We start from the raw sequence: 27650 nt of genomic DNA, 5'->3' as shown, positions 1-27650 counted from the left end.
GATAATGTGGACCACAACAGCAAAGCTCCTGAGACCAAATCACACAGTGATTCAGGCCATTTTGTTTCAGTGAAGGATATTTGCAATAACCTCTTAGCTGACAGTTTTTATAAACCACACACCTGAGTATCTCTTCCAAGTCTGCACTGCTCACTTGAAGCTCAACTGAAGATTTTGTACAGATGGCAGTTTTTCTTGCGTCGGAAGGATTTATTTTGCGTGTATTTTTTTTTTTACTCAGATGTCACGAAGGAAGGCGGCCACTTACATACCTTCATCCAGACTTCTGCTTGACAGGTTTGATTATAATTCAGTAATGTGCAGCCACACATTGAACCTGCTGCTGCTGCTAAGTTGAAACGACCAATAAGGACAGACATTTAAAAATCACCTACAAGGGTTTATTTCAATCACGAGAAAATCAGATTCTCAGATGGGAAAAAAATTAGTCAATGCACTACAAATAGTTTATGTTACATAGATCAGAGGTCCTGTCGTCCTCTGAAACAGACACAGATCGTGCCCCAACAAACATGACTGAACATTGTTGCCATATTAACACCCGACTCTTGAGCAGACTCAACTCTATCAAAATATGCTTTGCACATTACAGTAAAACTCAGCACCTAAAGCAAACTAAACGACAAACAAAATAAAAACAAAACTTATGGATACAAGTAGATTTTTTTTTTTTTTTTTTACAAATGGTAAAATTAAATCATACAAACTGTTTCAATTTACACAATGTATCTGGAAAAAGACGAGCGCAGTTTCTTTCTTTTTTTTTTTCACAGCAAACTTGTTTGCCAGACCCATTTCCATTATACTCCTTCGGAAAAAGCAAGTAAACTAAAATGGAGATTTGTGAGGTGCAGGTTTGCATTCGGGACATTCAGTACTCACTTGAGTTGAAAGGTCAAAAGTGCCATTTTGGCACAGGAAGGTGGGGGAAGGGTTTTGGGGCTCTAAATAAAGGGCTAAAATGCCCATTAACAGTTAAATATATATCAATGACGCTTTCTGGAATGTCCAAAAGCTCTGAAGATTGATGAAACCAGAGTCCATTCAAAAAGTAAAACAGACTAAAAAGGATTTAGTCATCAAACTTGATTTTCTTTCCCTGGGGTTTGGCTCCAAATCCACCACCACCTCTTCCACCTGGAATGACAAAGAGGCATCTTATTTACCTGCCAGCAGCATCAAACTCAACTCTCTTGCTGAAATGGAGTATTCCTCAGAAATAGTGACACAGGCTTTTCTGACATTGCTCTACAGCATATTAATCCATGTACACACACTGACGTCAAGAGGGGTATTCCAGAGAGCTTGGTTTGGTGAAAATTCCTAGTTTGTTAACCTTGAGACGAGGGGAAACTGAGGTTCTAGTTCCAGAAAGAACCTCAACCTAACTTTCTCATTAACAGTTGTTTTCCCCTTTAGTCTCTCTTCTTGCTATGGATCCGGGCCTGTTGGTTCATCTCATTCAGTTCACATTAAAGTATTAAGATACATTTTTTGGAAGTGTTTTACTGCCAGAAACAAAATGCTGACTGGGTTGTTTTGGCTAATGTTGGGAGTCACTGGTGCAGCTTCACATTCAGTTTTTAGGTTAAATAGGTTTTAAAGTCTTGTAGTGTAATACTCTACTACACAGTATTACACACACTCTAAAACTCCCATACTCAGATGTTCATGCTTGCCATTTTCAAAAGTAATACTAGGACAAGCTTTGGTTCACTTGCTGTCAAATATCCCTTCACGGCAGCAACTTTTAAAAAAAGGTAGGTACCTCCAAATCCACCTCGTCCACCTCCACGGCCGCCTCCACGAGGACCTCCTCTTCCTCTCCCACCAAAACCACCACCACCACGGCCTCCGAAGCCGCCACGTCCTCCTCTGCCTCCACCGCGGCCACCAAAACCACCACCGCCTCTACCTCCGCGGAAGCCTCCTTCACCCTTGGGCTTGGCATAGTCCAGGGTTACCTTGCTGCCGTCGATCTCACCGTCCTCCATGGCCTCCTTGGCTGCTTTGCAGTCCTCCTCATTGTCAAAATCTACAAAGCCGAAGCTGAAGGGCAAAGACAATCTTTTTACTCAGTATTGTTTCACATGGCCCATTGAAATGTCTTCTCTCTTTGTCAAGCAGACAACAACCAGTAGGACATTTCCAAACATACCCTTTTGATGACCCCGTATCTCTGTCTGTGACTATTCTGGCTGCAACAGCACCATCAAATGCATCCTTGAGGGTTTGATCTGTTGTGTCCTCTGACAGCCCCTTGACGAATAGGGTTTTTGTTGGACCTGGGGACCAGGGGAAGAAATCGTTGAGACTACGGCTCGTTTGAATTGTAACCAGTACAATCAGAAGGGCATGGCAGCTTAGGGCTGATGCAAAGACCAGATCAGTACTTGACTATCTTAAAATCATCACTGGGTGTCAGAAGGTAAAGTTTTCATCACATCTGGCCAAGATGATGAGGAGTGAAAACCCACTCAATTTTTGAATTATGCTGACTTGTGTTAAGACCTACCCGAGTTGCCTCGGCCTCCATCTCCCCTACCGCCACTGTTCTGGCTGTACTCCAGTCGGATTGACCGGCCTTCAATTTCTGTGTTGTTTAAATTATCCAGGGCTTCCTTGGCGTCATCTGTGCTCTCAAACTCTACAAAAGCAAAGCTGGAAAAAGCAAAGACACCCATGAGGGCTGAACGTGCTGAGAAGGTTCATCTAGCATCTGTGGAAAGCTGGGCTTTTACAGGAGTCTCAAACATGTGAGCTTGTTGCACAGCAGACACGGGCGACACCCACATGGAACTAGGGCGAGCCTGTTCTGACAGCGCACTGGCTCTCCTTCTCGTGCGAATCCATGCAGAATCACGGGCCAGATTAAGAGGAGCTCATGAGAAGGTGCAGCAGAAAACTAGACTTTTAAAAAGTCTGTTAATAACTTCCCTGCCTCCAAAGAAGGCAAAAAAAGCCTTTACCCTTTAGGTCTTCCATCTCTTTGTGGAATCCTTATGGAAACTGCCTTTTCAAATGTGGACTGCAGGACCTCCTCGGTGGCACTGAAGGCCAGATTATTCACCACTAATGTTTTACTGGCTGCCGCTGCTCCTCCTCCTCCTTCAGGAGACCAAGAAGAAAAGCAGTGAGTGTTTGCTTTCACATATTGCTGTTACCACTATATGTTTGCAAAAATGACAGCAATCGGTCAACCAAACAGAAAAGTGTCTGAAGAGTTACCTGCTACTTTGGCTCCTTTCTGACTCTTTTCACCCACAAAGTCAACCATGATGGACCGGCCCTGGACGTCAGCGCCCTGTGCCTCCTCCAGCATCTTCTCTGCCTCTGCTTCAGTTTTGAATTCTATGTAGGCAATGCTGTCAAAGAAACAGGATGATGAGCAGTCTCCAATAAGGCTGGAAGATCGCAAATAAATCTCTCTCTATCAATGTGTGTGTTGAGCAACAAGATAATCTGGGATCTCCAACAAAACTCTTACCCTCTGTTTGACCCATTCTGGCCTGGTGGTAACCTGACATCAACGGCATCTTCAAAGACTTCCCTCAGGTCGTCGATTGTTGCGGAGAAGGGGAGGTTTTTGACAAACAGCGTCCGTGCATCCCTCTCTGTGGAACAAAACAGTCGCATTAGAATCAACTTCAACTCAATATTCTGGGTGTTTTTCTTCTTCTCTGAACCAATGACATTTATCCAAGACAAGCAAAGGATCATCTATTACCTTTCTTGCCCTCCTGTGAACTCTCCTTGCTTCGGGCCTTGTCCAACTTCAATTCCTGACCCAAAACCTTCTTGCCATTAAGTTCCAGTGCTTTCTGCAAGTCTTCCTCAGAGGCAAAGTCCACATAGCCAAATTTCCTGTTGAGGCAAGTAATGCAAAAGCCTTTAGATAACACCACGCAGTGACCAGATCAAAATAAGCACCAATAACTAGCATCAAGGTTGATCCAATTAGTGATGTCTTACTTGGATCCACCTAACCGGACATCAACAATCTCAAGGTCGTTCTTGGAAAAGAATTTCCTCAGGGACGATTTGATTTCTTCAAAGTCCTTGTTTGAGTTCAGGTTTCCAACAAACAAACAGAACCCTATGAGGTGGGAGAGCACATTTAGTGAGGTCCGTTTTGTTGAAAATTGGTCAAAAATGATTGTAGGTGATTTCAGAATACTAGAAGTGACATCATACATCAGTATTAAGTCCCCTGTTGATCATCATAACACAATCTGCTGGTGCTGGATCAATGCAGCTGAGCGCATTCTTACCTTCGCCCTCGGCCTTTGCCTTCTTGGCAGGCGGTGTGTCTTTCTTGCCCTCAGCCTTCCTCTTTGCAGGAGTCACTGGGGCTTCTGTTGAGAATTCACTCAGTCAGCAAAGACAGAAGCAGCACATGATGACAAAAATAGTTTAAGGGTCTCCATCACATTAACTATCATGAGGGCTTAATCAGGTGTCTCTTACTATCAAAATTCCATCATCTTTGGACTTAGCTTAAAGTTACAGATAAAATCTACAGCAGTTTATTGGTCTGGAAGTGTCTGGAAGTAAAGTGCCCTAAAATCACTTGTGCTTTGGTGCTGTATAAATAAACTGAACATAAAGGGGACAGCAAACTAACGAATACATCCTTTTAAGCTGTAGTGTCCAACGATCCAGCACAAAACTAGAATATAGCATTTAAGTGTTCAAAGTGCAGCGGGAAACACTGATGCATCTCTGTGTTTGCAGGGTCATGGCAGAACACAAACATGCTGGATGCAACTAAATGAGCTAACACTACAGAGAAGACAGCTAACAGCAAGCAGCAAGTAATGAGGGGGCGGTCTGGCTGTGCAGTGGAGCAGTGATGCGGGGTTCTCTTAAACCGTTCTGTGCATGTTGACTGTCATGACATATGTTTGCATTTGTGCACATCACTGAGAGCAACAGCGAAAAAGATCGAGTGAACTCGGACATCAGCAGCCACCAGGCAGCACGCTGCTACCAAGAGACTTCTGTCACATCTTACTATTAACAGCTCAACTTCCTGCATCTCTAAAATAACTGATTCAAATGCAGCATTTACAATTATGGACCATTTTGAGAATATCTGCAGGAACCCCAGCTGTACATCAGCATGGGCGAGAATGACAATATTGAGTCTCATTAGAGAATCATGATAAGTACTTTTATAATTCATTTTGGTCAAAGCAAGTCTGAAGTCATTCAACTTCTACCCAGCAAGCATTACATGTTTGGTAAAACTGGCAATTTATTTGCTGACAGTTACTTGTCTGTTTCCATGACTCACCCTCCTCATCCTGCTCCTCCTCATCGTCGTCGTCTTCTTCTTCCTCCTCGTCGTCGTCATCATCCTCGTCCTCCTCTGACTCTTCCTTGGCCTTAACCATGCCTGCTTTCTTAGCCTTGGCAGCAGCTGGAGCAGGAGTTGTGTCCATTTCCTCTTCAGAGTCTGGTGATCAAAGAAGACATTTTAGCGTCTTAGGGTTGCTAGCAAACTCAAACGGCTAACAAACTTTGACTTGCATCAGATAGATAAAAGGTGACATCATACACAATCAGTATTAAGTCCCTTTTTGATCATCACACTGCTAAGTATTTCAGGTTTGTAAATCGAGCAGATTTATCAAAATAAAGCAGAACTTTATTGAATTGGGAGAAAAACTCACCATCTTCATCTTCATCATCATCCTCATCATCTTCTGACTCCTCTTTAGCTGGCTGGGCCTTTGCTGGAGGCTTAGCAGCTTTTTTTGCAGCTGGACCAGCCTTCTTGGGAGGTGGGGCCTCTTCTTCTGACTCCTCTTCATCATCCTCATCATCTGAGGACTCCTCCTTTGCCGGTTTAGCCTTCACCGGGGGTTTGGCGGCAGGCTTGGCGGCAGGCTTGGCAGCAGGCTTGGCAGCAGCCTTGGCCGCTTTCTTTGGTGGCGGCGGTGCCTCTTCTTCAGACTCATCATCTGGACAACATACATCAAGAATCACAAATTCTGTCCAATGACGGTGGAATTTAAGCTTCAATAATGAAAATCTACAGACCCCCTTAGAATTAACCAAGTTATTCGAACAAATATGTAGCAGCGTTTGAGGATAGAACTGGCAGACGATCAACACACCAGTACCGAAGACATAGCGCTGCATTCACTTTTCCTCCGTACATTACATACACGTGTACTTAGAAACACGTGCATGCCAAGAAATGGAGGGTGACGGAATCATTCGAGTCTGTGTAGTATCAGAAATATTTTCAAAATTTATCATCAAAAATCATACCTGAGCAATAAAATATTGATTTAGAACGTTTTATCCACCAAGACGGCCCAATCGACTAACCATATGACTTCACCAAAATTTCGAGCATCAGATTTACGTTGAGAGCATATAGACACTTGATCTAGAAATCAATCTTGTTTCAAGACTTACCATCATCATCGTCGTCGTCAGACTCCTCAGCTTTTGCTGGTGGGGGTTTCACAGGAGTTTTCTTTGCAGGGGTCTTCTTTGGGGGTGGAGCCTCCTCTTCAGACTCCTCCTCTGTAGGTTAATTCCAAAACATGATACTCGTCATCACACCACAAAACAATTCTTCCACCCTACTCAGACCAACTGGAATTATCATGCCATTCTTACTTTGTTACAAGTTCTTATTAGCGTTTGAGATCTGATTAGAACCTGACTGGCCACATTTCATGCAAAAAATACCCACATGCCACTAAGGGGGTTGTGCATATCTGATTCTGTTTTGAATTACTGTCATTTTAAAAGAGAAAAAGGGGTATTGCTTACCATCATCATCGTCATCATCATCTTCACTTTCTGCTTTTTTGGCAGTAGTGCCATTTTTTACAACTGGAGTGGCTTTAGCTGGTGTGGCTTTCTTCACTGCTTTAGGTGGAGGAGCCTGCAAATTTAAACAATTCAGTTTAATGATTTTACATATGGAACACATCCAGAAATGCCCATTTTAGCTGTACTGCACCTCTTCCTCTTCCTCACTGCTTTCCTCTTCACTTGATTCCTCCTCGACTTCTTTGGGGGGCGGAGGGGCCTTTTTCTTCGGAGTTGCCTTATTATTTGCTGCCTAAAATTAGATCATATGTGACAAATGTGTTGTAATCTAATCTGGAAATAAGTGCAAAACTTAAGAACCACAAGATCAACACCTGATCCACTTTACTGATATGCAAGTTTAGACCATGTGGTCACGGGTAAAAACAGACCACCATTTTAATAAAAATCAATAATATAATCATTAGATCGATTATATAAGACAAGTTATGACGTGAGCCACGTTTGGTGACAGCTGTCTAGACGACATGCGTCTTTCTTGGTTTTGGTCTTCCACCTCGTGTGTTGGAGGGGAGGTGCAAAACCCACGTGGAGCTCAGGAGGTCGGGTCGTTAGCATGTTGGCTAATTCTACAGATGCATGCTAAGTGGTTAAATCAATATGGAACAGCTACCAAATACGCGGACATTGGTAGAAATTGAACAACATTACCATTTAAGTTCTACATCAATGGAAAATAACTACTCCATATTCAAATAAACATGTCCAAACTGGAGGGAAGACAACTACAACTCTTTCTTTAGTCACAAGTCACACGTCAGGCTAATGCTAACAACCGTTAGCTATAATCTTGCACGCTTGGGAAAAGAAAACAAAAAAATGCATCTCATTTTATTTATTTTAGTAAGCATGCTCACGTGACTTCGTGTTTAAATTCACCCGTTTTTTTTTTTTCCAAATCCAGTGTTCCAAGTCGAGAACGCGCATGAATGCCATCTTGAATGGTTAGCAGGATAGCAGGCCGAGCTAGAAACCAGCAGCTAGGCTCAAACATGGCTGATCCCAGAACGAAGAAGAAACGTTCATTTAAGCCCAGTTAACGCCCGTCTTACGGGAATAAGCGCGTCTACGATGATATTTTTTAATTAATAAAAACAAACCCAGTTGGTGTAAGACATGCCCAGGCGGTAACACTGAAGGCATCCCCCCTTCCTTTAAAAACGCAGTAACTTCACCGTAAAGGCCTCATGCGTAAACACACCTTCCTCCGTTGTAAAAGAAAGGCAGACATTTTCACAACAAAGAAGGATTCACGTTTTCTTACCTTGACTAAATTCACCATGGTGCTGTCGTGTGCCTCAATGAAACACAAGGAACTGGATATCTAAGAACAAATAACGAAATATCTAACGCATGCACGTGGCTCAGCCTACTCGGTGGGGCATTGGACATGAAAGACTGAGGAGACGAAGACGCGCTCCTTACTCTTGTTACGCGCGTTCACGCTGGCCCTCCCACATGACTACTTTCCTCCAATCACAGCCGAGAAGATTTGCATCGTGCCCTCGCTTCAGCAAACAAGCGACATTGTACTCCTCTGATACAAATGGTTATATGTTAACGCCTCCCACGAAGAAATACGTCAAAATAAGTACATAATGACCCCACGTTTTATGTTAACGCTGTTGTGAGGTTTTTTATTTACAACTGAAGATCTTGTGCTGAAATGAACGGGCCAGTGACATATATAATCCAAATAATCCGAGATAAACCAGTAAACCATGTCGCCATGTAGTGAGCAGACCTACAAAGCGTCTTTATATCCGCATGCAGCTGTTTTCATGAACCACGTGGTGAGACCCAGTTGCCATCAACTACCCACCACACAACCCTACCAGCTGCTTCATATACTAAATATTACTTGGAAGAGATCAGTGGTAAACAAGTAATATGCTTCTCTAGTTTTGAATGATTTGATCAATTCCATTTTTGTTTTCATATTTCTGACCAAAAACCCACACACGCTCAATATTATGGTGTCAGCTCAGAGAGACTTGCCATGTGAAAACTGACCTCCTGTGTCAGAATATACAGGTATATTAATCCTACAAAGTGTAACTCAAATAGTAAGTAACGCGGTAAAAGTAGTGTGAGATTTCACACAAAAAAAAATAGCAGTGTTTACGCAGTAATAAAAAACAGTCGGACCCAGGTACCAATCAGGGTTTGATTAAAACTTCCAGCATCTGGCTCTGGATGTATGTCAGGCCTATTTGAACTCATCAGGAAATCCTTTATCTTTATTTTTATTTTAAATTCTCTTTTTCTAATATATGAATTTATATACATATTTATCCCTAAATATATCACCCCTCTTCTGTGACCCCCCCAACCCCCGTTCTAGTTATTGTATTTTAATTGGCTGTTTGAACAGAAGTAAATGTTCCTCTTGTTAAATACTCTGACATCCCTTCATTGTCAACTCAAATTCAACAGGAAATCACTTTAAATAAAAGTCTGTCAACTGACTGATGATGCACGTGACAATGAAGTCCCCTGGATCCTCTAACCTTTTCACCCTCTGCCAGTGGCACCATGAATCATGAACATTTCTACACGGTGCCTCTTTAAGTATTAATAAGACACAGTGGTGCAGCAGGTAACTTTCATAAAATATAACCATTTTATTATGTAGGCAACAAAAAAAATGGTTCAAGATGAAACTAGCACACAAATTACAGAGTCACTCATTCTACAGCCATTGATAAAAAAAAAAGAAACTACTGCAAGATAATGAATATGAGCCATGTAGTTGTAGAGCAGGAAGTGAAACCAATGAAGTAATTAGGTGATAATAAAATTTGTGTCACATTATCGACATGTTTGAGTAATTAACCCTCGAAGCCACACAGAGGCAGCATTGTGTTTTACATCTCTCTGTTATGTATTTTACAGAAAACCACTCCACCCAAACCTGCATAGTTCTTTTACTGAAAGCTAATACTTGTAATATAATGCAGTGGGGAAAACTATTGAAGGGTAGTCTGTGTCCTGGACTTCCTGATTCTGAATTTGATGTGTAATAGAAAGAGGTGTGGCCTGTATTTGCAGTATTAGTGCTAATAGCTGGTACTGATCTGTGGTACCTAGGACACAGAAGCTATTGAAAAAATAAAGTAAAAAAACAAACAAAACAAACATACTGAACTTTGCAGAACATGAAGCCCAATAGATTTTGCTCCCTGCTGTGGGGAGATGCTTTGCCACCTCTGGTACTGAAGGCTTTGATATATGATGGAAGTTATTATCATTTTCAATTTAAAGTGAAATTTGTTAGCCAGTGTTAGACGACTATGGTTAGAAAATCCTTCAGTGCGGTGATAAAAAGCATCCAGCAGTGAGTCCTGACCTGAATACCAATGAAAACCTTTGGATGGGGGGTGAACCCTTCCATTGGTTTGGGCTCCTCTACTTAAAGGGGCTTGAGTGAAGGACTGGAAGAAAGTAGGAGCAGGTGGGTGCAAGATGCTTGCGAAGGGGGGGGGGGGTTCAAAACTTATTGGAGTTGAGTATGGGAAATGGGATATTAACTGTAGTTCTACAATATTATGACATAAATCATGCGTTTGCATATACTAAATAAGCAGGTGGTGTGGACTCAATAGCAGACAATAAAATCCTAAAACAAGAGATGGTGGTGGTATTGCAATCATAAAAATGCCCAAAGTGTTCAAGGAAGACACAAACTAAATGTGACAGTTTTGACTTTTGAGGCTTTTGTAAAAACTTTTTACACTGATTTGTTCTTCTTTCTACACATATGAGAGCCTGCGTGGGAAAGTTGAAAAGCCACAGATATCATTTATGTCACAAGCTAAATCTGTGAAATTAGCACTGTGGTGTTAATTCCCTTCTTCAGATGCATTTAACAGGTCTCATGATTTTTCACACCGCTTTTCAGGTTTTTGTGACAACTGCAATTTGTGCACCAGCTTTACAAGATTGTTCTGGTGTAAATGTTCCTCTGAGTCTTTCTTTATATTTTACATCCATCCATCCATTTTCTACTGCTTATCCTGTTAAGTCTGACAACCATTCACACTCACAGCCACGCCTACAGTCAATTTAGAGTATCAATCAGCCTCATCCCCTCTTGGTGTCTTTGGACTGTGGGAGGAAGCTGGAGTACCAGAGAGAACCCACGCAGACACAGAAGGACCTTGCGCCCGAGCGGGGGGTCGAATCCCGAACCTTCTCGCTGTGAGGCGACAGTGCTAACCACAGCACCAATGTGCCACTCTATATTGGACATATTATTTGTTAATTTTGTTCTCTCTTGCTTCAATTGTGTTCTCTCAATGGAGTTATTCAATGAAGGCTTTTAATTAAAAAAAGAAGCATCAATTCATTTACCCGACCTTTAGTGGTGTCTCAATATTTCACATGCAGCCAAATGCTTGAATGGCTGTTTGCAACAGGTGTCTTACTTTCTCTCTGTCTATCAGCTTAATTCCGCCCTCTAGCGAGAGAGTAGAGTAGTGCAAGTACTCAGACAAATTCACACAGTGCAGTATATTGTTTCAAGGCTATTGATACCAAAAATATTGGGATATAGAAATATATATTTCAGAGGAATGGGAACTTTTACGTTGACATTCTCTTCAATCAGTTTTGATAACAGCTGATCAGAGTAGAAGCAGAAACCACATCTTTGCACAAACTGTTGTATTAAATAATAAATCCAGACTTCTTTCTAGATCAAGAAAGACCAGACTTCAGACTTCAGGTTGTGCTAGGAGACTGTGGGACCACCTGTTTTAAAAATGCCGCTAATTCGTTTGTACATTTTCCTCATAAACACTCTTGCTTTAAAGGTTTCAGGTTTATGTTATGGGTTCGCTTAAATAGTGCAATAATGTCTTTATCGTTGCAGTTTCCTCGATCAATTTTTTTCATTTTTCTGGAACAAGAATCAGTTTTTAGATTTTTGTAATCATAGAGAGCAAAGTTACTTCTTGAAGAATCTCTTCATCTCTCGAACACTAGTTTTGCCTCATATTGGTTCTAAAAACTCTTGATACGATAGAAAATCACAATATACTAACAATCTGCTGTCTTCCTTAAAGTACAGCAATAAAAATGAACCAATTTACCCCTCAGATTAATCCATCTGTGCATATGAGTTTGTAGATATATTCCTTGGGTTGGTGATTTTAGTTTTGCGTGCTGGTAGAGGTAAGCCTGGGTTGCTTGCAGCAAATAAAAAGTTATCAAACTGATTAAGAAGAATGTCACTGAAAGGGGCTTCAAGACACCATTTTTCCACCAAGGAGCCAAAATAAGCTCAACTACTGGAATGTACCATTTCAGAGCAACACAAAACCCCGAGAGAAAACATGTAAGTGCACATGGAATGTTCTTTTTTTTATCATTTTTGAAAACTTTTACAACGATTTAAGACAAAAGAAAAGTTACAAACAGAATTGACCTGCAGTTTGCATCATTTTTTCCAAAATGTTACATAAATAAAACTCATATTTATAAATATCTCTTTTTTATAAACATATAAATAGTTGTTTTGTTTTTAACATAAATACATTTATGCAGGAGAAGATGACGTACATGAATGTACAGCAGCAGCAGCAGCAACAATATACAGCTTTGCGGGTTGTAGTTTTTACACCATTGTCCGCCATTGTGTAGGATGCATGTTTGTATTTGCTGACCATTTTGTCTGGTATACATATAATTATATATACCTGCATATTATATATATATATATATATATATATATATATATATATATATATATATATAGTCATATGAGGCCTTTGTAGCATTGTCATCTCAGTCTTTGTTTATGCTGGTCGCGGTGACTTTCGTACCGAAAATCTGTCACTAGAAGAGTTTTTTCTTTTCCTTCAGGTGAGAACAAACTGAAGTGTTTGTTGTTCAAACCCATCATCCAGAGATCTGGAGGAAAAGAGGAGAGAAAGAGAGAGAGAGAGAGAGAGAGAGAGAGAGAGAGAGAGAGGGAAAGTGTTTTAGTCTGATATTTCACAAACAACTGAACAAAGACAGGTCAGTGGATTCATTTGGGAGTTAATATGCTGTATTATCTATCGTTCTTTCCTTCGACTTCTATCTTTCACTCGATCTCTGAAGGAACATGTCCTTCCATGGAAATCAACGCAAAAATGGATTGTGCATCACCTAACATCCCTCTTCATCAACTCATTTATCTTTGGAACTTGTGTTATGAGACTAGATTCCCACAAAAGACCCCTGCCACCAGCTCTGTGTTTAAATGCCTTGCCTCCTCCTTTTCTCTCTGTCTTCTTCTTTTCCTTGGTCTCCTGTTTGCTACCCACTCGACTGGCTCCTGCCCATCAGCCTGCATCCATTAAACTGGGCTTGTCCGTAACCTTTAGTGGGCTCCAGTCTAAGAGCAGGACACTGATGGACCATCAGTCAAGGTCTGATGATATTACTGGTTAGCATCATCTCAAATACCAGTGTTTCATCAGTTGTGATGTGTGTACATCTAGATCAGAACGAGCCATGATGCATGATGGCAGACGTTGCTGTGGCTACGGTCCATATTCTATATTCTAGCTGGGCTCATGATGGATGCAGAGGTTTGTGTCCTGGCACAAGCATCAAGACAAAATGATCCTCCAGCATCTTTTCTTTGGTTATCCTTTTTTCCTTTGATCCTTTCTACCTTTCTTAACCTTCCTCACATCCTCTCTTCTTCATGTGTTCCTTCCATCTGACAACCACTTAAATGACCACTGTGATGCTAAATGCTATGCTTTCTTCTTATCTTGCAACTCGATCCTTTCATTTAAGTCTCCCTTTGGTCATAAATGTCCATATATTCTACTAGGAATCTATGAATGAAAGACGAACACTCACATCACAGCGCTGCTCCCACTAGCAACCCATGCCGCTGATGGTTCCTATTCTGTCCATCTTGTGTCCGAAGCAGCCACTCCGCGATGACGACCCCCCTTTCTTGCTTCCAGATTTGTGTCTTCTGGGAGCGGGTTGGTCGTTAAGAAGCCGGGCCCACATCCCTCTGGCCCGGGTGTCCATGCGTAAATCTCGCAGTAACCGTATCCGAGAGCGCACAGCATCTATCCGCCTCTCCCTCTCCTCTGACTCCAGAAACTCCGCCAGCTCCTCGCCCAGCAAACTTCTAAGAGACTAAAACAAAGATTAGGAGAAAAAAACGTGAATCATGACTACTTAGGTAGAAACATTTTCGAAAATAACATGTTTTTTAAAAAGAAATGTACATTTGGTGCCCGCTGGAAAAGCTGTTTACAAGATAACACCTTATTAACCTCGTGATTGTGCGTGTTACACAAAATGCTTCTTTTTTTTGCCAAGTTATGCACAACTGCAGCTGAGATCGATTAAAAAAAAAACTATTGAAGAGAACAACTTTGGCATGAAGTTACTAAATTTGCCTCGTATACAAATGTAGTTAATTCAAAGTGACGTATCGTATTTCAAAATTATAGGCAGTTCTGTGTAACACTTTGGCGGTCGCCGGTGATGAGGCAGGTGCCTGCAGCCCGATCCTCACCCCGGACGCAGACCGTGTGGAATCAGACATTCCAGCTCTACAAACTTGCACCTATGACTGAAAATGTGATTCCAAACTGAGCTTTCTATGGTATCTGAGTGATTCATTTGATTCTTTATGCGTAATGGTGATTTTACGCACAAAACAGTTAACATTCTGTCAGACAGCGAGACTGATTCCGCTTCATCTCTTCAACACATCAAGTGTCTTTCTAAAAAGAATAATCTAAATCCCCTTTTAATGTGATAGATTTATCCTTTGGTTTCTTCTTGAGCTCTTGACAGATGACCTCAGGGCGCTTCAAACTGACAAATGATGCTTGAAAAGTGCTGTAAGAATCGGAATAAGACAGTAATGACTTTCCCACATGCTGCCTCTTTAAAGAAAAAAAAATTAAAAAGTGAAAGAAAAACGTTGAGAAATTTTGATTCGGTGAGAGGGAAACATGCGCTCACAGATGTGCTCGGCGTTGCTGAAATCATGAAACATGATGCGTAAAAACAACAAGAGTGCGGAGCAGCGTTCAGTTCTCACATCTGCTGGTGCAGAACAAGCGGAGTAACAAGACTTCTTACCTTCTGCTGCGTCTGAGATAAAGGTTGTGCCCCCATCCTCACTGAAAGCAGGGTGACCATAAGTCCACAAGCTACCAAGTAGGACAAGTTCATTTTGACCAGTATTGTATTAAGCAAGGGTTCCCTCTGCGCTGAAGTTCAGAAAGAGGAACGGTAGCCAATCAGCTGTTAAACATAAGAGGCTTCAGTCCGTCCTTTACTCCAAAGCTCCTCAAGTGCTCCTCTAAGTCTGTGTAATAGTCCTCACCGCTTTATAGCCAGCCCATAGTGATGTCATGACAACCTGCGTAATGGTTCTTCCTCGCCAACTCCCTGTTTTCTCTACCTGCCTTTGAGCACGTCATGCCGGGGATTAATTAAATGATACAAGCTCCGGTCATCGGGGCTTTGGAGGAAATGAGATAGGCTATGATCTATCAAAATGCATTCACTTTAGACCTCTGGCCGAGATGCGGCGGCTGAAACTGAAGGTGGTTTCAAAGGCTGCGCGTTAAGAGCTGAAGAACGACTTTGGCAGAGGAATGACTTCAAAGGTGCCAGCCGGCGGCCCCGCGAAGCACCTCGACAACTCCAATACTCTGATGTACAAGTGAGACCTGATGGGCGACTTGATGACAATCCCACCCAAATATGAAGGAGTTAGAGTGATTCCCTTCATCAAGACATTCTAGACATGAAGGTGTGTTTGCAAAGTGAGAGAGACACCATCAGTGAGAGAAGCTTTAATCCTCTCTGGGTACGTACAGTGGTTGACATGTCAGGTTTAAGCATCTGGGCACAAAATTGGATGCAACCATCCATACACGCATCAAGGGCTTGGTTCTGTTTTGTCCAGGTGATTATTATTGTTTTTCATTTGAGGATTTATGAGTAAATCATCCAGAGACATCTTTGATTTTCATCACAGTGAGACCTGTTGCTCTTCATCGAGACTTACAGAAGATCCACTACACACACACACACACACTTACACACACACACACACACACACACACACACACATACACAAACACACACAAACACACACGTCAGTTGTTTCAGTTCATGATTTATTTATGACTGAATTTGCCTCGGATGTGTTTCTCTCTGTCCAGAATCATCCAACATCTAAATCTTCTTTGATGATAATCATCAAATCAAATCAAAAGTTGTCAAACTATTTCGTAAAAACTATTTCAAGCATCAAACAGGGCAAGACAAAGCGACTGAACAATTTAACCGTCTTCTGATGGATGTAGAGGGAGAGACTGTTATCTGATGATAAGAATACGGACATCTGAGGCAACATTACACAGTTTTATGCTGTTTCGATAGATTATCCTTAAAGTATGTCAGCAACATACATCCATTTACTTACTTTAACCAGTAAACCCTCTTATTTTTGGGGGGATTATTTGAGAGAATGACATAATATCCAAGCATATTGACTTCAGCTCACATAAACTACGGTTAAAAATGTTAAGACTCAGATATTTTTTGCAGTGTGGTCTGAATTTGGAGGTCTGCATTCTCTAGCAGCACTGTCTGTTTTAAAACACAGAGTGGCAGTATTTGCTGTGCCGAAAAGTGAATTGCCTTTATAGTGGCGTGTTTACTGGATCAATATCATCCCCCAAAACAAAACAAAATAACAACTTGACTTAAGGCAGGGCATAAACGTTCAGAAAAATCCTAGTTAAGAACAACTTTAATATTTGCAAGGTGATGAAAGGAAGTCAAGTATTCTCTAATTTCCTGTGTGATTGTGTCATGTTTTTATTTTTTTCATTATTTATCATTCCCTGCTTTAAAAATGTCATCTAAAAGATATGTCAGGTTATTGTTGTGTTCTGAAGTCTGTAATGAATGTAATATTCAGATGATGGACAGCAGCAATTTTGTCATAGGTGACATTCACCTGCTCAGAACTTTGCAACACGCTCTCGTTCTCCTCTCTGAGACTCGACCAATACGGACAAACATCACTTACTGAGTTTGTTGCAGGTAACGATACCTGTATTTTCCACCCTAAAAAAAACACAAAACAACAAAAAAAAATGAACCAAAAGAATTCAGCGTGAACTCTAACGACAGTTTAAAAGCACCAGAAACATTAAGGGGTGTTGAAACTGTCAGCCATTTTTTTTTGGGGGGGGGGGGGTGAATAAATTGTGGAATAAAAAAAACAACAACAACATTTTGTAAGTTTTAGTCACATTTCCACAGCAGCTCTCACGGGGTAGGAACAGGTATTATTTCATAGGACGTGACCAAACAATAACTTCCGTTTACTATTACAATACATTACATTATTATAACAATTGTTCTTATCGTGCTTCAGAGGGAATAACAGCGTGGCACCGTGCTCTCGATTGAGGTTAAGTTTTGGCGCCTTGCTTTCTTTTCATTGTCTGTTCATCCGTGGTGATTATCATTACTCATACCAACCACCCAGCACTTCTATTAATTCTGGTATGCCCAGAAATAAATGGATAAATTGCTGAGCAGAATTTTCCCAGGAAAGAGCAACCAGACATTATTCCAACAGACTCAAACCCTCTCATGAACTGGGAGGACTATTGTGTTATACTGTATCAGGGCAATATACTACAAACCTGATACCATATGGATTTGTTGGAGAATATAAATTATTGTGTAAGACAAATCGAAACCGGCGACATAGTAACTTATAGACGTGTTTCTTCACTTACCGGCTCTGTTAGGGCAGGAGATTTACAGTAAGAGAAAGACGTCAAACAGCTGATTGTAATGTATTAATTCAGGGACTGTTTACAGAACATGCATGCTCTATTTTCTGCAGATATGCCCTTTTCTAACACACCACAGTGACACGATTAGATACATTCCGCTTGCAACAGTGTGAGCAATCCTTTACCAGTAGTGGCAACTAAGAAAAAGTGAGCAATAGTGCCTTGCTACAGGGCACTTTTGACTGTCAGTGATGAATATTTTTCCTATCCAGTTTTTTTTTTTTTAAACCAACATTTAGATTCATCCAAGTGATAATCCAGTCCAGAAAGATCTTTAGTGATTAGTGTTATCCTGATTTTGATTTTGCATTTGCCAAAACTAAAGGCTATTATTTTCAGCCGAGACTGAATGTAATCAAAGGAAGCTTCCTGGGGCAAAGTAAAACAAGAGTGGACAGCAATAATGATCAGCTAGGCCATGTTGAAGAGCGCAGGAGGCAATGAAACTTTTATCATGGAATTTGTGGTCACTTTGTGGTCGGAATTGATCAGTTGATGAAGTCTGACTGCCTCTTTATGTTGTCCTTCACGTGAAAAGAAGCTAAACTACAATAAAATACATGTTTGCCATACAAAGAATGAACTTTAGACACACACACACACACACAAATGTTACGTCCTACATCCTGACTTATGTCACATACTTTGGTGTAAGACTGCAATGCAATAGCTCCACTTTCACTGACTCACCCTTTTGTCACGTAGACACACAATTACTGTATGCTGCAGGAAACATTCAACTTCCTTGAATCTTTTTTTGGGGGGGCTTACTTTCACTGACTCATGGGGTTGTCACACAGGCGCACATTTCCTACTGTATACAGTATACTCTGTGAAACTATGAATGCATCATTGGGATTATTGTTTATACTCAATGCCAATTTCCCCACTGAGGGGTGAATAAAGGGTTATCTTATCTTATCTTAAATAGGAACTACTCAGTATCTTCCAGAATGAAGAAATTAGAATGGTGCAAGAATGAGTCCAAAAACCTGGAAATACGTTAGCATTCTTTCAGTTCCCGTGTCTCAAAGTTAGAGGTTTTTGACTGAGTTTTTGATTAAATGCTAAAAATAAAGTCTGTGGTTTAAACAAGCCTTTACACATTTTGGCTTTACAGCATGTGCCAGTAAATACCACTCTTCTTCCATGTCTTAAAAAAATAGCAGTTGCTAACAAGTGGCTAAAGGGAACTACAGAGGTTGCTGAGAACATTTAACAACATCATGCCAAACACAAAAGAAGCACAAGGCTAATATGTGGTGAAGTCATACATCCGCTGTTAAATTTATAGCTTAACACTAGCTTCTAGCTTAACGTTAGCGTCTAGCTTAACGTTAGCTTCTAGCTACAGCAATTAAGCTTCAAAACGTTGATTTGTGGAGATTATCTTACTGAACATTATGTGCAATTCTCATAAATCTGTCTTCATCAGAGATTTTATTTTCAACAACAATCTAAAATCCAGTGTAAAACTCCTATTAGCTTTTGATCCACGGAATCCATTGATATGCTAACTTCTGGGCTAGCCTTTATAAAGACGTCACCCCTGTGGCGCTCCACGTTGGAATTCAGCTTCCCAGCTAGAGATGTTTCTGTGTTCAAAGAATTTTTAGACGATTACCATGCAATGATCTTTGGCATATCAATAGCCGCTTTCAGGAAGAGATCCCGTAGTAGCCCTGTAAAAATGATCCCACCCTTATGACGCTTTGCTTGTTTAGACAAAACCAAACAATCCTGCAGTAATGGCGCCCCAATGAGGGAGTTAACATGACATTTCAGCATTCCACTACAGAGGTGTGACGTATAAACTCTACGGCGTCTGTGTTTTGAATGAACTGACTTGTTACATAGACATGGATTTCACTGCTGCTGACACAGAGGAGATCATCAAGAAAAAGAAAAACATGTACATTTGGCCAAACGGGAGAAAATGTCTCAATCTAAAGGAAAACTTTAATTTTGAAGTTAGTAGACGAGAATAAATTTATGGTGAAGATGCAGGGAATAATGGACACTGAGAATATTAGGGCAAACATGAAAAAAAGACTGGAAAATCAGTCTGATTCATGCTAAACAGAGTTGAGAAAACCAGCACACAGGCATTAGGTAACATCCTTTCACATTTTTACAAGCAGATTTAGCAATTGTGAAATATGGTACTGGTGCTATGGTGCTGTAGCTTAAACACAAAATGAGTCAAACTGAATTGTTTGTATGACCTAGTTGAGAGTTTTAACCCCTTCAGCAACCTCAACTGGTAATCAGGATACCTGTATAGAGAGCGAGCTAAGAGTTGGTGATATTGGGCTCTTGGAGGATGAATTCTGGTGACCTTGACAACTTCCCTTTTTTTTTTGTTGGCGTTTTTCTCAGATTACAAATTCCTTTTTAAAATTGCAGTGAGTGTTGACGCATGCCTTCTTATTGCCGCCAGTGTTGTGTCACACTTCAGTCTTTTAGGGTAAAGTTTAACAATGTCACACCAGATGACATCACATGCTGTGCATCAGAGCACCTGCTCTGCTTAATCCCTCTGTTCTCCCTTTCTTGCTCTGTTTTTGCCGCAAATTCGCATCCACTTGATTTTAAATTAAAACTTGAAGCTTTCAAGTGGGCAAAAGACATGAAGTAACTTTACTGGTCTGAATTACTGTGCCATACAAACCAGTGCACTGACCATGTGTTGCAGTGGCCGTCCCAGTGAGTGTCTATGGGAAGATTGAGTGTCTTGGTTCCTCCTTTTGGGTTTGTGTAAGACAAACTACAAGGCAGTTACAGTCCTATAAATAACGGCTTTATTGCGCGGGGAATTTTAATGCCTTTTTCACAAGCGCTGAAGGCTTTCACATGTTGCCAACACCAGGCTTGCCTTCAATGGCAAGGTACTCCCCGTGGATATTTAAGACTCATGAATACACACATGTCCCGGTCAAGAATGATTTTCACAAGTGTGCTTTGCAATTTTGACGTGACGCTTTTGGAGGTAATTTTTAGGTGGCACAGTTAATGAACTATTTTGCAGTTTTACATGTACATTACATGCTGTCAAATAAAGACCCAGTGAATAAACTGTTTAATTTGTTTAAGTTTTAATGCAAAACGAACCCTAATGCTTGGTTTTATGGTTATCGACCAAATTATGTTGGTACAACTGAGAACTATTTCAGATAACCTATCGGTTCTACATTCGGCAGTGAAGAGCAATTCTTTTTGAAAGACTTCAGTTGAGAGCTAGAGAAATAAATAGAGAGAGAGCGAGAGAGAGAATATTTCTGCAGTAGTTTCTAGTCATGCAAAATGCAAAGCTAACCACAGATTTAACCTGGTGAAAGACAAAATGCATCCAAAATTGAAAAGCACACCGTGTTTGGTTGCCCGAACTTCTCCGTAGAAGCTGCAGCTAACATTGGCAGCACGCCTGGTTAAATTATTTGTTTGGACTTAATTTTTTATTAAGTACTGATAAAATAATTGTTAGGTACTGATACCACAAACTCTAAGTACTGCATCAGGAATGGTGTCAAGCCTGCACCAGACAGATCTGAGCAAATGTTTAATATTCTTAAGAATACACTCATCCACTGATTAAGCTGAGACACAGGACCATACTTGATATTTACACTAGGGCGATTAAAAGGACTTGGTTACATAAGAGACATACCTAGGGTTCATCGAATTGATGAAAATGTCTTCAGATGATGATAATTGTGACATGAAGCCATAAATCTAACATTTGTTGGAATATCCATGCATTAATTTCTGCAAGATCGCAGGAGGAGAAACGAGGAGCTGAATGGATGCGGTAGGGAGCGAGATTCTTGATGAGCTCAGTGGAAGGACCCATCTCACATCGATCTTTACTAAAATACCAGCTGACGGTATTAGGAAAGTAGGAAAAAGAACATGTTCAAAGTTTAACAGCAACATGATGATTGGATCAAATCTGGTTGAAGTGGAATATATGAAGGCCCCCAGTTGGCTGATTGATTAGAGGCAAGTCAGGAAAAATATATATATATAATGATAATAATAACAAAAATAATAATAAGCATGAAGTTGCTGACTGTACTTTCGTCAAGCTTCATGTCACAAACACAAAAATGCAGATGTAACATGTCTGACAGATGGATTTTCCTTGGAACGGTGGCATCTCCCCAAAATATCATGCATGGAGCCAAATATAAAGGACAAAGAAGCCACAAGTGGAATATGGCTACATGAACAATAGCGTTTTATTGCTCATTCCAAAACATGCACTTGTGTTTTCACTTTATTGTAATTCCATAACCAAAATATGTTCAGGGATTTCTTTTCTTTTGGTTTTTTTGAGGAGTTATCTTCAAATTGTCTCTCAGATTGAACATCACATAGCATCATCAAAGAGCCAAAGATTTAAAGTCAGGACCAAATTCAAAGTATGACATAATAAAAAGATTAAGTGTACAATAATGTTTGTTATTTGGTACTCTAGCAAGGGGCTGTACTTCATTCAATGGCATGACACTAACTATTTACCCCACTCTTCATATATTTCTCTAGTGCCAAAAATATTCCACAGATTGTTTCCTATGTGTAATTTGTGCTCTCATGGCATATTGCCTCAGTCGGAAAAAAACATTCCAATCTGGAGGCACAAGGAAAAAAACATATGAGAGACGCTCTTAGGTCAAAATCTATTCTTGCATAGATGTTTTGTTTTCTGGACCACAGGAGATGCTGTCTGGCTCTTCTTTTACTGGGTTTGTGTTTAGCAATGAAATGAGTGTAACTGCACATATGAGCCCTTTTAATAGCAGATATTTTGTCTTGTCAAAACAGAATTTATAACAGCGAGAGCAGTTGTTCTAGTTCCCGATCGATTGCTTGGCCTCCAGCAGCTATCTCAAGGTGGAGAAAAATGAATACGGGAGTTGTGAGGTGTGAATGAGTATACCGAAAACAGTCAACAACGCACCTGAACGCCTTTAGTGCAGCTGGTACTGATCTGGTAAACATACTGTTTTAGTTATTGACTTTTTTCTTTTTCAGAGCACTTTTCTCATGTCCTGCCTCATCTCTGCAGAGTCTATAACGTGCTTTGGTCTGGACTGCGTTGTTGGCAGCTGGTATATTAAATGCGTTCCATGCCAAACCTGACAAGCACCTCAAGTCCCCAGTTTTGATCTGACTGTGGACGTAACCCACGGTGTTGCTAATGTCCAAATATAAGCATGGAATTGTATGGAATTTAGCCATTGCTCCTGTTATTATTTTCTTTTGCGGCGTGGCTCAGTGATAGAGTAGCCGTCGAGTAATCCTGACGTCACAGGGACCACGTTGAACTGTTCTTGTGCAGGATACTGAACCCCTGATTGTTCTCACCATGGAGGATTCCCGAGCCAGTGCAGCTTCAGCCCTGCGTGGAAGGAAGGAAGGTTTTTGTCAGCAGGAGCATCCGGCATGAAAAAACCCTCTGTGGATCAATGATCTGCTGTGGCGACTCCAAACTGGAGCAGCCTGAAGATGATGAAAAAAAGAGAAGCTTTTCTGCTTTGATGTATAAAAATGTCTGGTAACATCACCAAATATTAAGTCAGAGAAGTCAGTATGACTGCAGTAAAATCCTGATGCATTTTTGAAAATTATAATCAATAGAATAAACATTCAAACGCGAAAAGAACCTTCATAATTATTATCAGAATTATAAAAAGTGGATAACACCCAGGCCATTTGTTTAGTCCAGTCCTCACAGCATTGCCACACGTACTTGGTGGCAATGTGTGTTTTTCTTTTTTTTTCATTATAAGCCACTCGAACAGTGGTGTGTCACTTTTTCAAACTATGTGGAAAAATCATGTTTGGGGTTTGGGTGGCACAAGCTAAAACCACATGGAAAGAAGACATTTTGTCGCAGATATATAATCTTGGATAACGCTTCCAAATAATCAGCTTGACTGTAAATGAAGTACAATTTTTTTTGCCAGAAAACGCCACGGCACGACAATGTAACACAGTGTTTCCCCACTTATTTTTTTCATTAGAGAACAGTATTTTCCTTATATCTAATTTCTCAGTGAGTCACAAGGATTTCAAATATGTCATTCATGGTTTTGCAAGTATTAACAACCATGTCACCGCCATTCAACGGAATGACATTTTCTGCAGCTGCTGTGCTAAATTTAACTGAAACACAATCCTATAATCAGTGGTGCACAGGCGGGTACATACTCACAAGTATACGGGGCAAACTAGTCTATTTAATCAAACAGTCAATTGCACAGCACCATTCTGAAGTTAATGCAGTAGTTTTGGGAGGGACCCCCATACATTGGGTAAACTCACATCCCAAGTATGACTAATAAAAAAAACCCATACCCCCAAAACTATACTTGAATTACCACTGTGCAACACTTTTACTACATTATATGATATTCAACTACACAACGGCTGTTGAATCTGAGTGACATGATTTTGTTTTCAACTTTATCTCAAATTCTTCTGCAATGTCTGAGAACAAGTCACATGCAGGAAGTGATGTAAACCAACATCAGCTGAACTCCAAATCCATAGAGGCAGACACTTTATATGAAGTCACTATGCCACCTTACTTGTGAAACAACAACGAAAGTGTGTCAGGGGAAGTCTTGGCAGAGGTTTTTGGGTCATCTAGTTAGCATTCCTTCTCAAGAGATAAAAAAATGCAATTCAAACAGTTTTTGGACATGGGACTTATACAGATTAATGAAAAACTAAGTTTTGAGGAGAGAATTATAGAATAGACAGCCTTTTTTTTCATTGTATTATGCAGACTAAAACTTAATTCATGGTTGCCACTCCTGTTTGGTTCATCACACAAATAAGCACTGAAGTGAAGAGCAAGGAACTGCTGTACTCATGCACACTGCCATCTTGGTTTCAGTTTGTCAGGACTTGGAGTAAAAATAAAAATTAGAACTGGGTTGTTTGTGTTGTCCGGTGACAGCAGTGCAGGTCAAACAGCAGCTGAATGCAGATCAAAAGTGTCGGCCAAGCCAGCTTTTAGGCTCAGTTTCACCTGCCAGCTGAAAACCGCACACATTTCGTTTTGAGTGTGTAAAGCAAAATCTACTTTGTAAGAATTGAGAGGCAATGTACTGCTTACAAATTTTGCAATCTAGTTACTTAAGTTTAATAATGATAGTAAATGACCTAATGTCAAAAATTTTGAAAGTTTGGCATCATAAATCTTAGATTAGAATCACTAGTGGTAGTATTTCCTTGATATGATTGGTTTTAATAGAACAAATTGCAGCAAGTATGGTAATTATGTGTTACACAGTGGTAATTCTTGTGTTGATCTTACACATTAACAACTAATATTACTGGGCCCACAACAGACAATGGAACTTTTTTTGGGGCTTGGTAATTAAGTTTTTTTTCTCTCTAAGGTTATTGTGGCCAAAGAATAAGGACTACTCATCCAAAACACGAGGACGTTAATTGTACAAGAAAGGCAGCAAATACTTGGAAGCAAGAGAATGAGAAGACAACACTGAGATACAACTAAAATAATTGATTATTAAAATAATTGCAGGTAACCTTTCTGTAAATCAACTATTTGGATCGTTGACTAACCGTTTAAGCTCTAGTTGCAAGTACAATATCATCCACCTTTAACTAAAAGCACAAAGTGATCCTCACTGCAGGTTTCACCATGCTTCCTTCCTCTAACTATCTTTGAGCACAGCACCCAGTTTGTACCTGCATCCTGAGGGCTACCTATGGAGGGTGGTGTGTGTGACCTGTCTTCAATCTTCATCAATGTCGTATTCAGCGTGTCAGACGACAAGACGTAGGCTGGATTGTAGTAAGTGCAAATGTTAGCCCTCAATAGATAAAAATAAATTGTATGGAAATAAAGACACACTCCTCCCTGATACAAATGAGACAAAGTTTAACTTGGCTTTAGCAGAAGTGGGGTTACTGAGTTCCTTAAGGTAGATTCCCAGTTTTGGGCCGAAAATGTCAGGACATCCTAAAGGAAAAAAAGAGGCACGGAAGGTTTCCTTGTGGCATGGATTTCTGAGAATATGTTCACTGTACAGTCATGTCTTTTAATCAGTCAGGAAGGTTTTTGTTGAAAATACCAGTGCCATTTTTCTGCATGTCACCATAACCTACATTACCAGATTGCCAGATTCTGTCAGTGAAAAAAAAAAAGAAGAAAAAAAAACTTTGTTGGGAAAAATGAGTGAACGTTCTGGCTGACTGGAGATGAGGTGCCATTATGGCTTTGCCTTTCTACCCAGCCTGCATTTGGGAGTCAAGCTGCCACCGGGCGCTGTGATAAACCACGTGTACCTTGAAGCAATTTCAAACCAGATGAAACGCTTGACAAGTGCCATGATGACCATGTGAGGTCTAACCCAAATCAGACAAACCAAACCAGCCTGGCATGGGGTTTTCAAAATAACATTCACTCCTAACTCCCATGTGCCTCCTATTTAGTGGGTGATCTCTGACGTCAAGTTAGGGAGAGCTGCGCAAATGCCACACAGGTCTATAATGAACAAGTCAGTGCACAATCATACAGACCGTTTATATTTACTGTAAAAATTATGTGATTTGCATATTCTGTAATTTTTGTGTTCTTTGGTGGAGCAAGTATTTGTGTTGGTGAATACAACACATTCAAGCGTGTTTAAAGAGTCTGGATTTACCACATAAACAAACTTTGCTTCGAGTTTCATTTCATAAGCATGGATCTAATCTTGTATAATCTCTGAGATGCAATATTGTTTATTGAATGTAATTGTGTGAATTACGTGAATGAATGCCTCATTTACCTCTGTGCGGCTGTGAACCCTACATGACAAAGCCGAGGTCTGGGATCTTACGCATCAAGAGTACCCTGCTGGCGAAAGACCTAAGAAAAACTTTTTGGTTTGATGGCAGTTAGCATTACAGTCGGGAGCTAATTCAATAAAGATCTTTTTTCACCAAATATGGCTCTGCAGTACAGCCCAAATTGAGAGAGGATAGGAGAGAGTAACCTAAGCACTGTGAAAGGGCGCCTGACTTGCCGTATTGATAGCAATCTCAGGCCAATGTCAAGCAGCGTTAAAGACGGCTCACATAACTGCTGTCACAGTTCTATAACCTCCAGGTGACTTCTTCCTCTCTTAATTCAGAGGTCACACACATACTGGTGTTTCCCCGCCACAATTAACTGCATCGTAACGACTAATAACCACAAACCTGCTCACAACCAGCATGTGAGGTCATCTAGGATAACAGTTAAACACCATGGTCACTGTGGCAAACTGGGGTGTGGCTATGTGGCTCAATATGTAGCTGAATGAAAGAGAAGGCTTGTACGTTCACTTAAAGTCCCTCGTGGCTGCTGGAGGACAATCCACAGTGAAGCAATGAAGAAGGATCCACCAATCTAAAACATTCAGCTGGTCATACTTGCCGCAGGTGCATGCCCAAAGCAATGAGCCAAAAATGAAAAACAAAATAAAAAGTGTAAGCAGCAACATGTTTCAGGGCTGGCGCTTGCACCGTCACAGTTGCAGACAGGTTGCAACATCTTCACTGGGACACACATAGAACTAGGGGTCAGAAAGCAGAACGCCACAGCTCGTGCAGGGATGGCCAGTGACTTGTGTCATAAAACCTCATCTCTTGCATGTGACCACAAGCACAAAAATAGATTCATCATTTGTGGTTGCAGTATTTGCTTTGTATAAACAATGGACTTGACGATGGTGTTCGTTAAGAAAATGTCATCTGCATTAAAGAAAATTGCATATGGAGCCAGAGTGGACACCCCCACCCCTTTTCATGGTAATACAGAAAACAACTGGTATGTCTTTGACAATCAAACTTATGATAACCTAAGAGAGTGAGGAATTGAACTAGTGATACTCCAAGAAAAAAAAATTAATC

The 27650-nt window shown here is 40.6% G+C and overlaps 2 protein-coding genes and 1 non-coding gene across 3 annotated transcripts; all 3 read right to left on the bottom strand.

Moving 5' to 3' along the window:
• Positions 1–379: 379 nt before the first annotated feature.
• Positions 380–8302, bottom strand: nucleolin (nucleolin multifunctional protein). The gene is made up of 16 exons (XM_086224520.1): positions 8141–8302; positions 7007–7108; positions 6814–6928; positions 6451–6561; positions 5697–5987; positions 5318–5479; positions 4293–4376; positions 3994–4117; positions 3749–3885; positions 3509–3635; positions 3250–3386; positions 2991–3129; positions 2537–2682; positions 2180–2306; positions 1790–2070; positions 380–1158 (listed from the first exon to the last, which is right to left on the bottom strand). The coding sequence occupies exons 1-16, from the start codon at positions 8156–8158 to the stop codon at positions 1094–1096; spliced, it is 2166 nt and encodes a 721-aa protein (XP_086080646.1). The 5' UTR covers positions 8159–8302; the 3' UTR covers positions 380–1093.
• On the bottom strand, positions 6098–6233 carry LOC147249704 (small nucleolar RNA SNORA57). Its single transcript, XR_015119394.1, has one exon. It is a non-coding gene; the product is annotated as a small nucleolar RNA SNORA57 (small nucleolar RNA).
• A 4123-nt stretch (positions 8303–12425) lies between the features above and the next one.
• On the bottom strand, positions 12426–15267 carry nppc (natriuretic peptide C). Its single transcript, XM_086223728.1, has 3 exons — positions 14986–15267; positions 13735–14025; positions 12426–12789 (listed from the first exon to the last, which is right to left on the bottom strand). The coding sequence occupies exons 1-2, from the start codon at positions 15076–15078 to the stop codon at positions 13753–13755; spliced, it is 366 nt and encodes a 121-aa protein (XP_086079854.1). The 5' UTR covers positions 15079–15267; the 3' UTR covers positions 12426–12789; positions 13735–13752.
• Positions 15268–27650: the final 12383 nt, after the last annotated feature.

The sequence above is a fragment of the Aulostomus chinensis genome, chromosome 14 (genome assembly GCF_037954235.1).
Source record: "Aulostomus chinensis isolate RoL2024-O1b breed Wild chromosome 14, RoL_Achi_v1.0, whole genome shotgun sequence".
Lineage (NCBI taxonomy): Eukaryota > Metazoa > Chordata > Actinopteri > Syngnathiformes > Aulostomidae > Aulostomus > Aulostomus chinensis.
Note: the sequence above shows the minus strand (reverse complement) of the source record. Positions and strands in the feature narration are given on the sequence as shown.

What these genes read in the sequence shown, in the direction of transcription:
- nucleolin (XM_086224520.1), bottom strand. An exon ending in AGAGATGGAAGACCTAAAGG is followed by an intron (nt 2,683 to 2,990) that starts GTAAAGGCTTTT and finishes TGCTTTTTCCAG; the next exon opens with CTTTGCTTTTGTAGAGTTTG. An exon ending in GATACGGGGTCATCAAAAGG is followed by an intron (nt 2,071 to 2,179) that starts GTATGTTTGGAA and finishes TTTGCCCTTCAG; the next exon opens with CTTCGGCTTTGTAGATTTTG.
- nppc (XM_086223728.1), bottom strand. Translation starts at nt 15,078, where the DNA reads ATGAACTTGTCCTACTTGGTAGCTTGTGGACTTATGGTCACCCTGCTT. An exon ending in TATCTCAGACGCAGCAGAAG is followed by an intron (nt 14,026 to 14,985) that starts GTAAGAAGTCTT and finishes TCTTTGTTTTAG; the next exon opens with TCTCTTAGAAGTTTGCTGGG.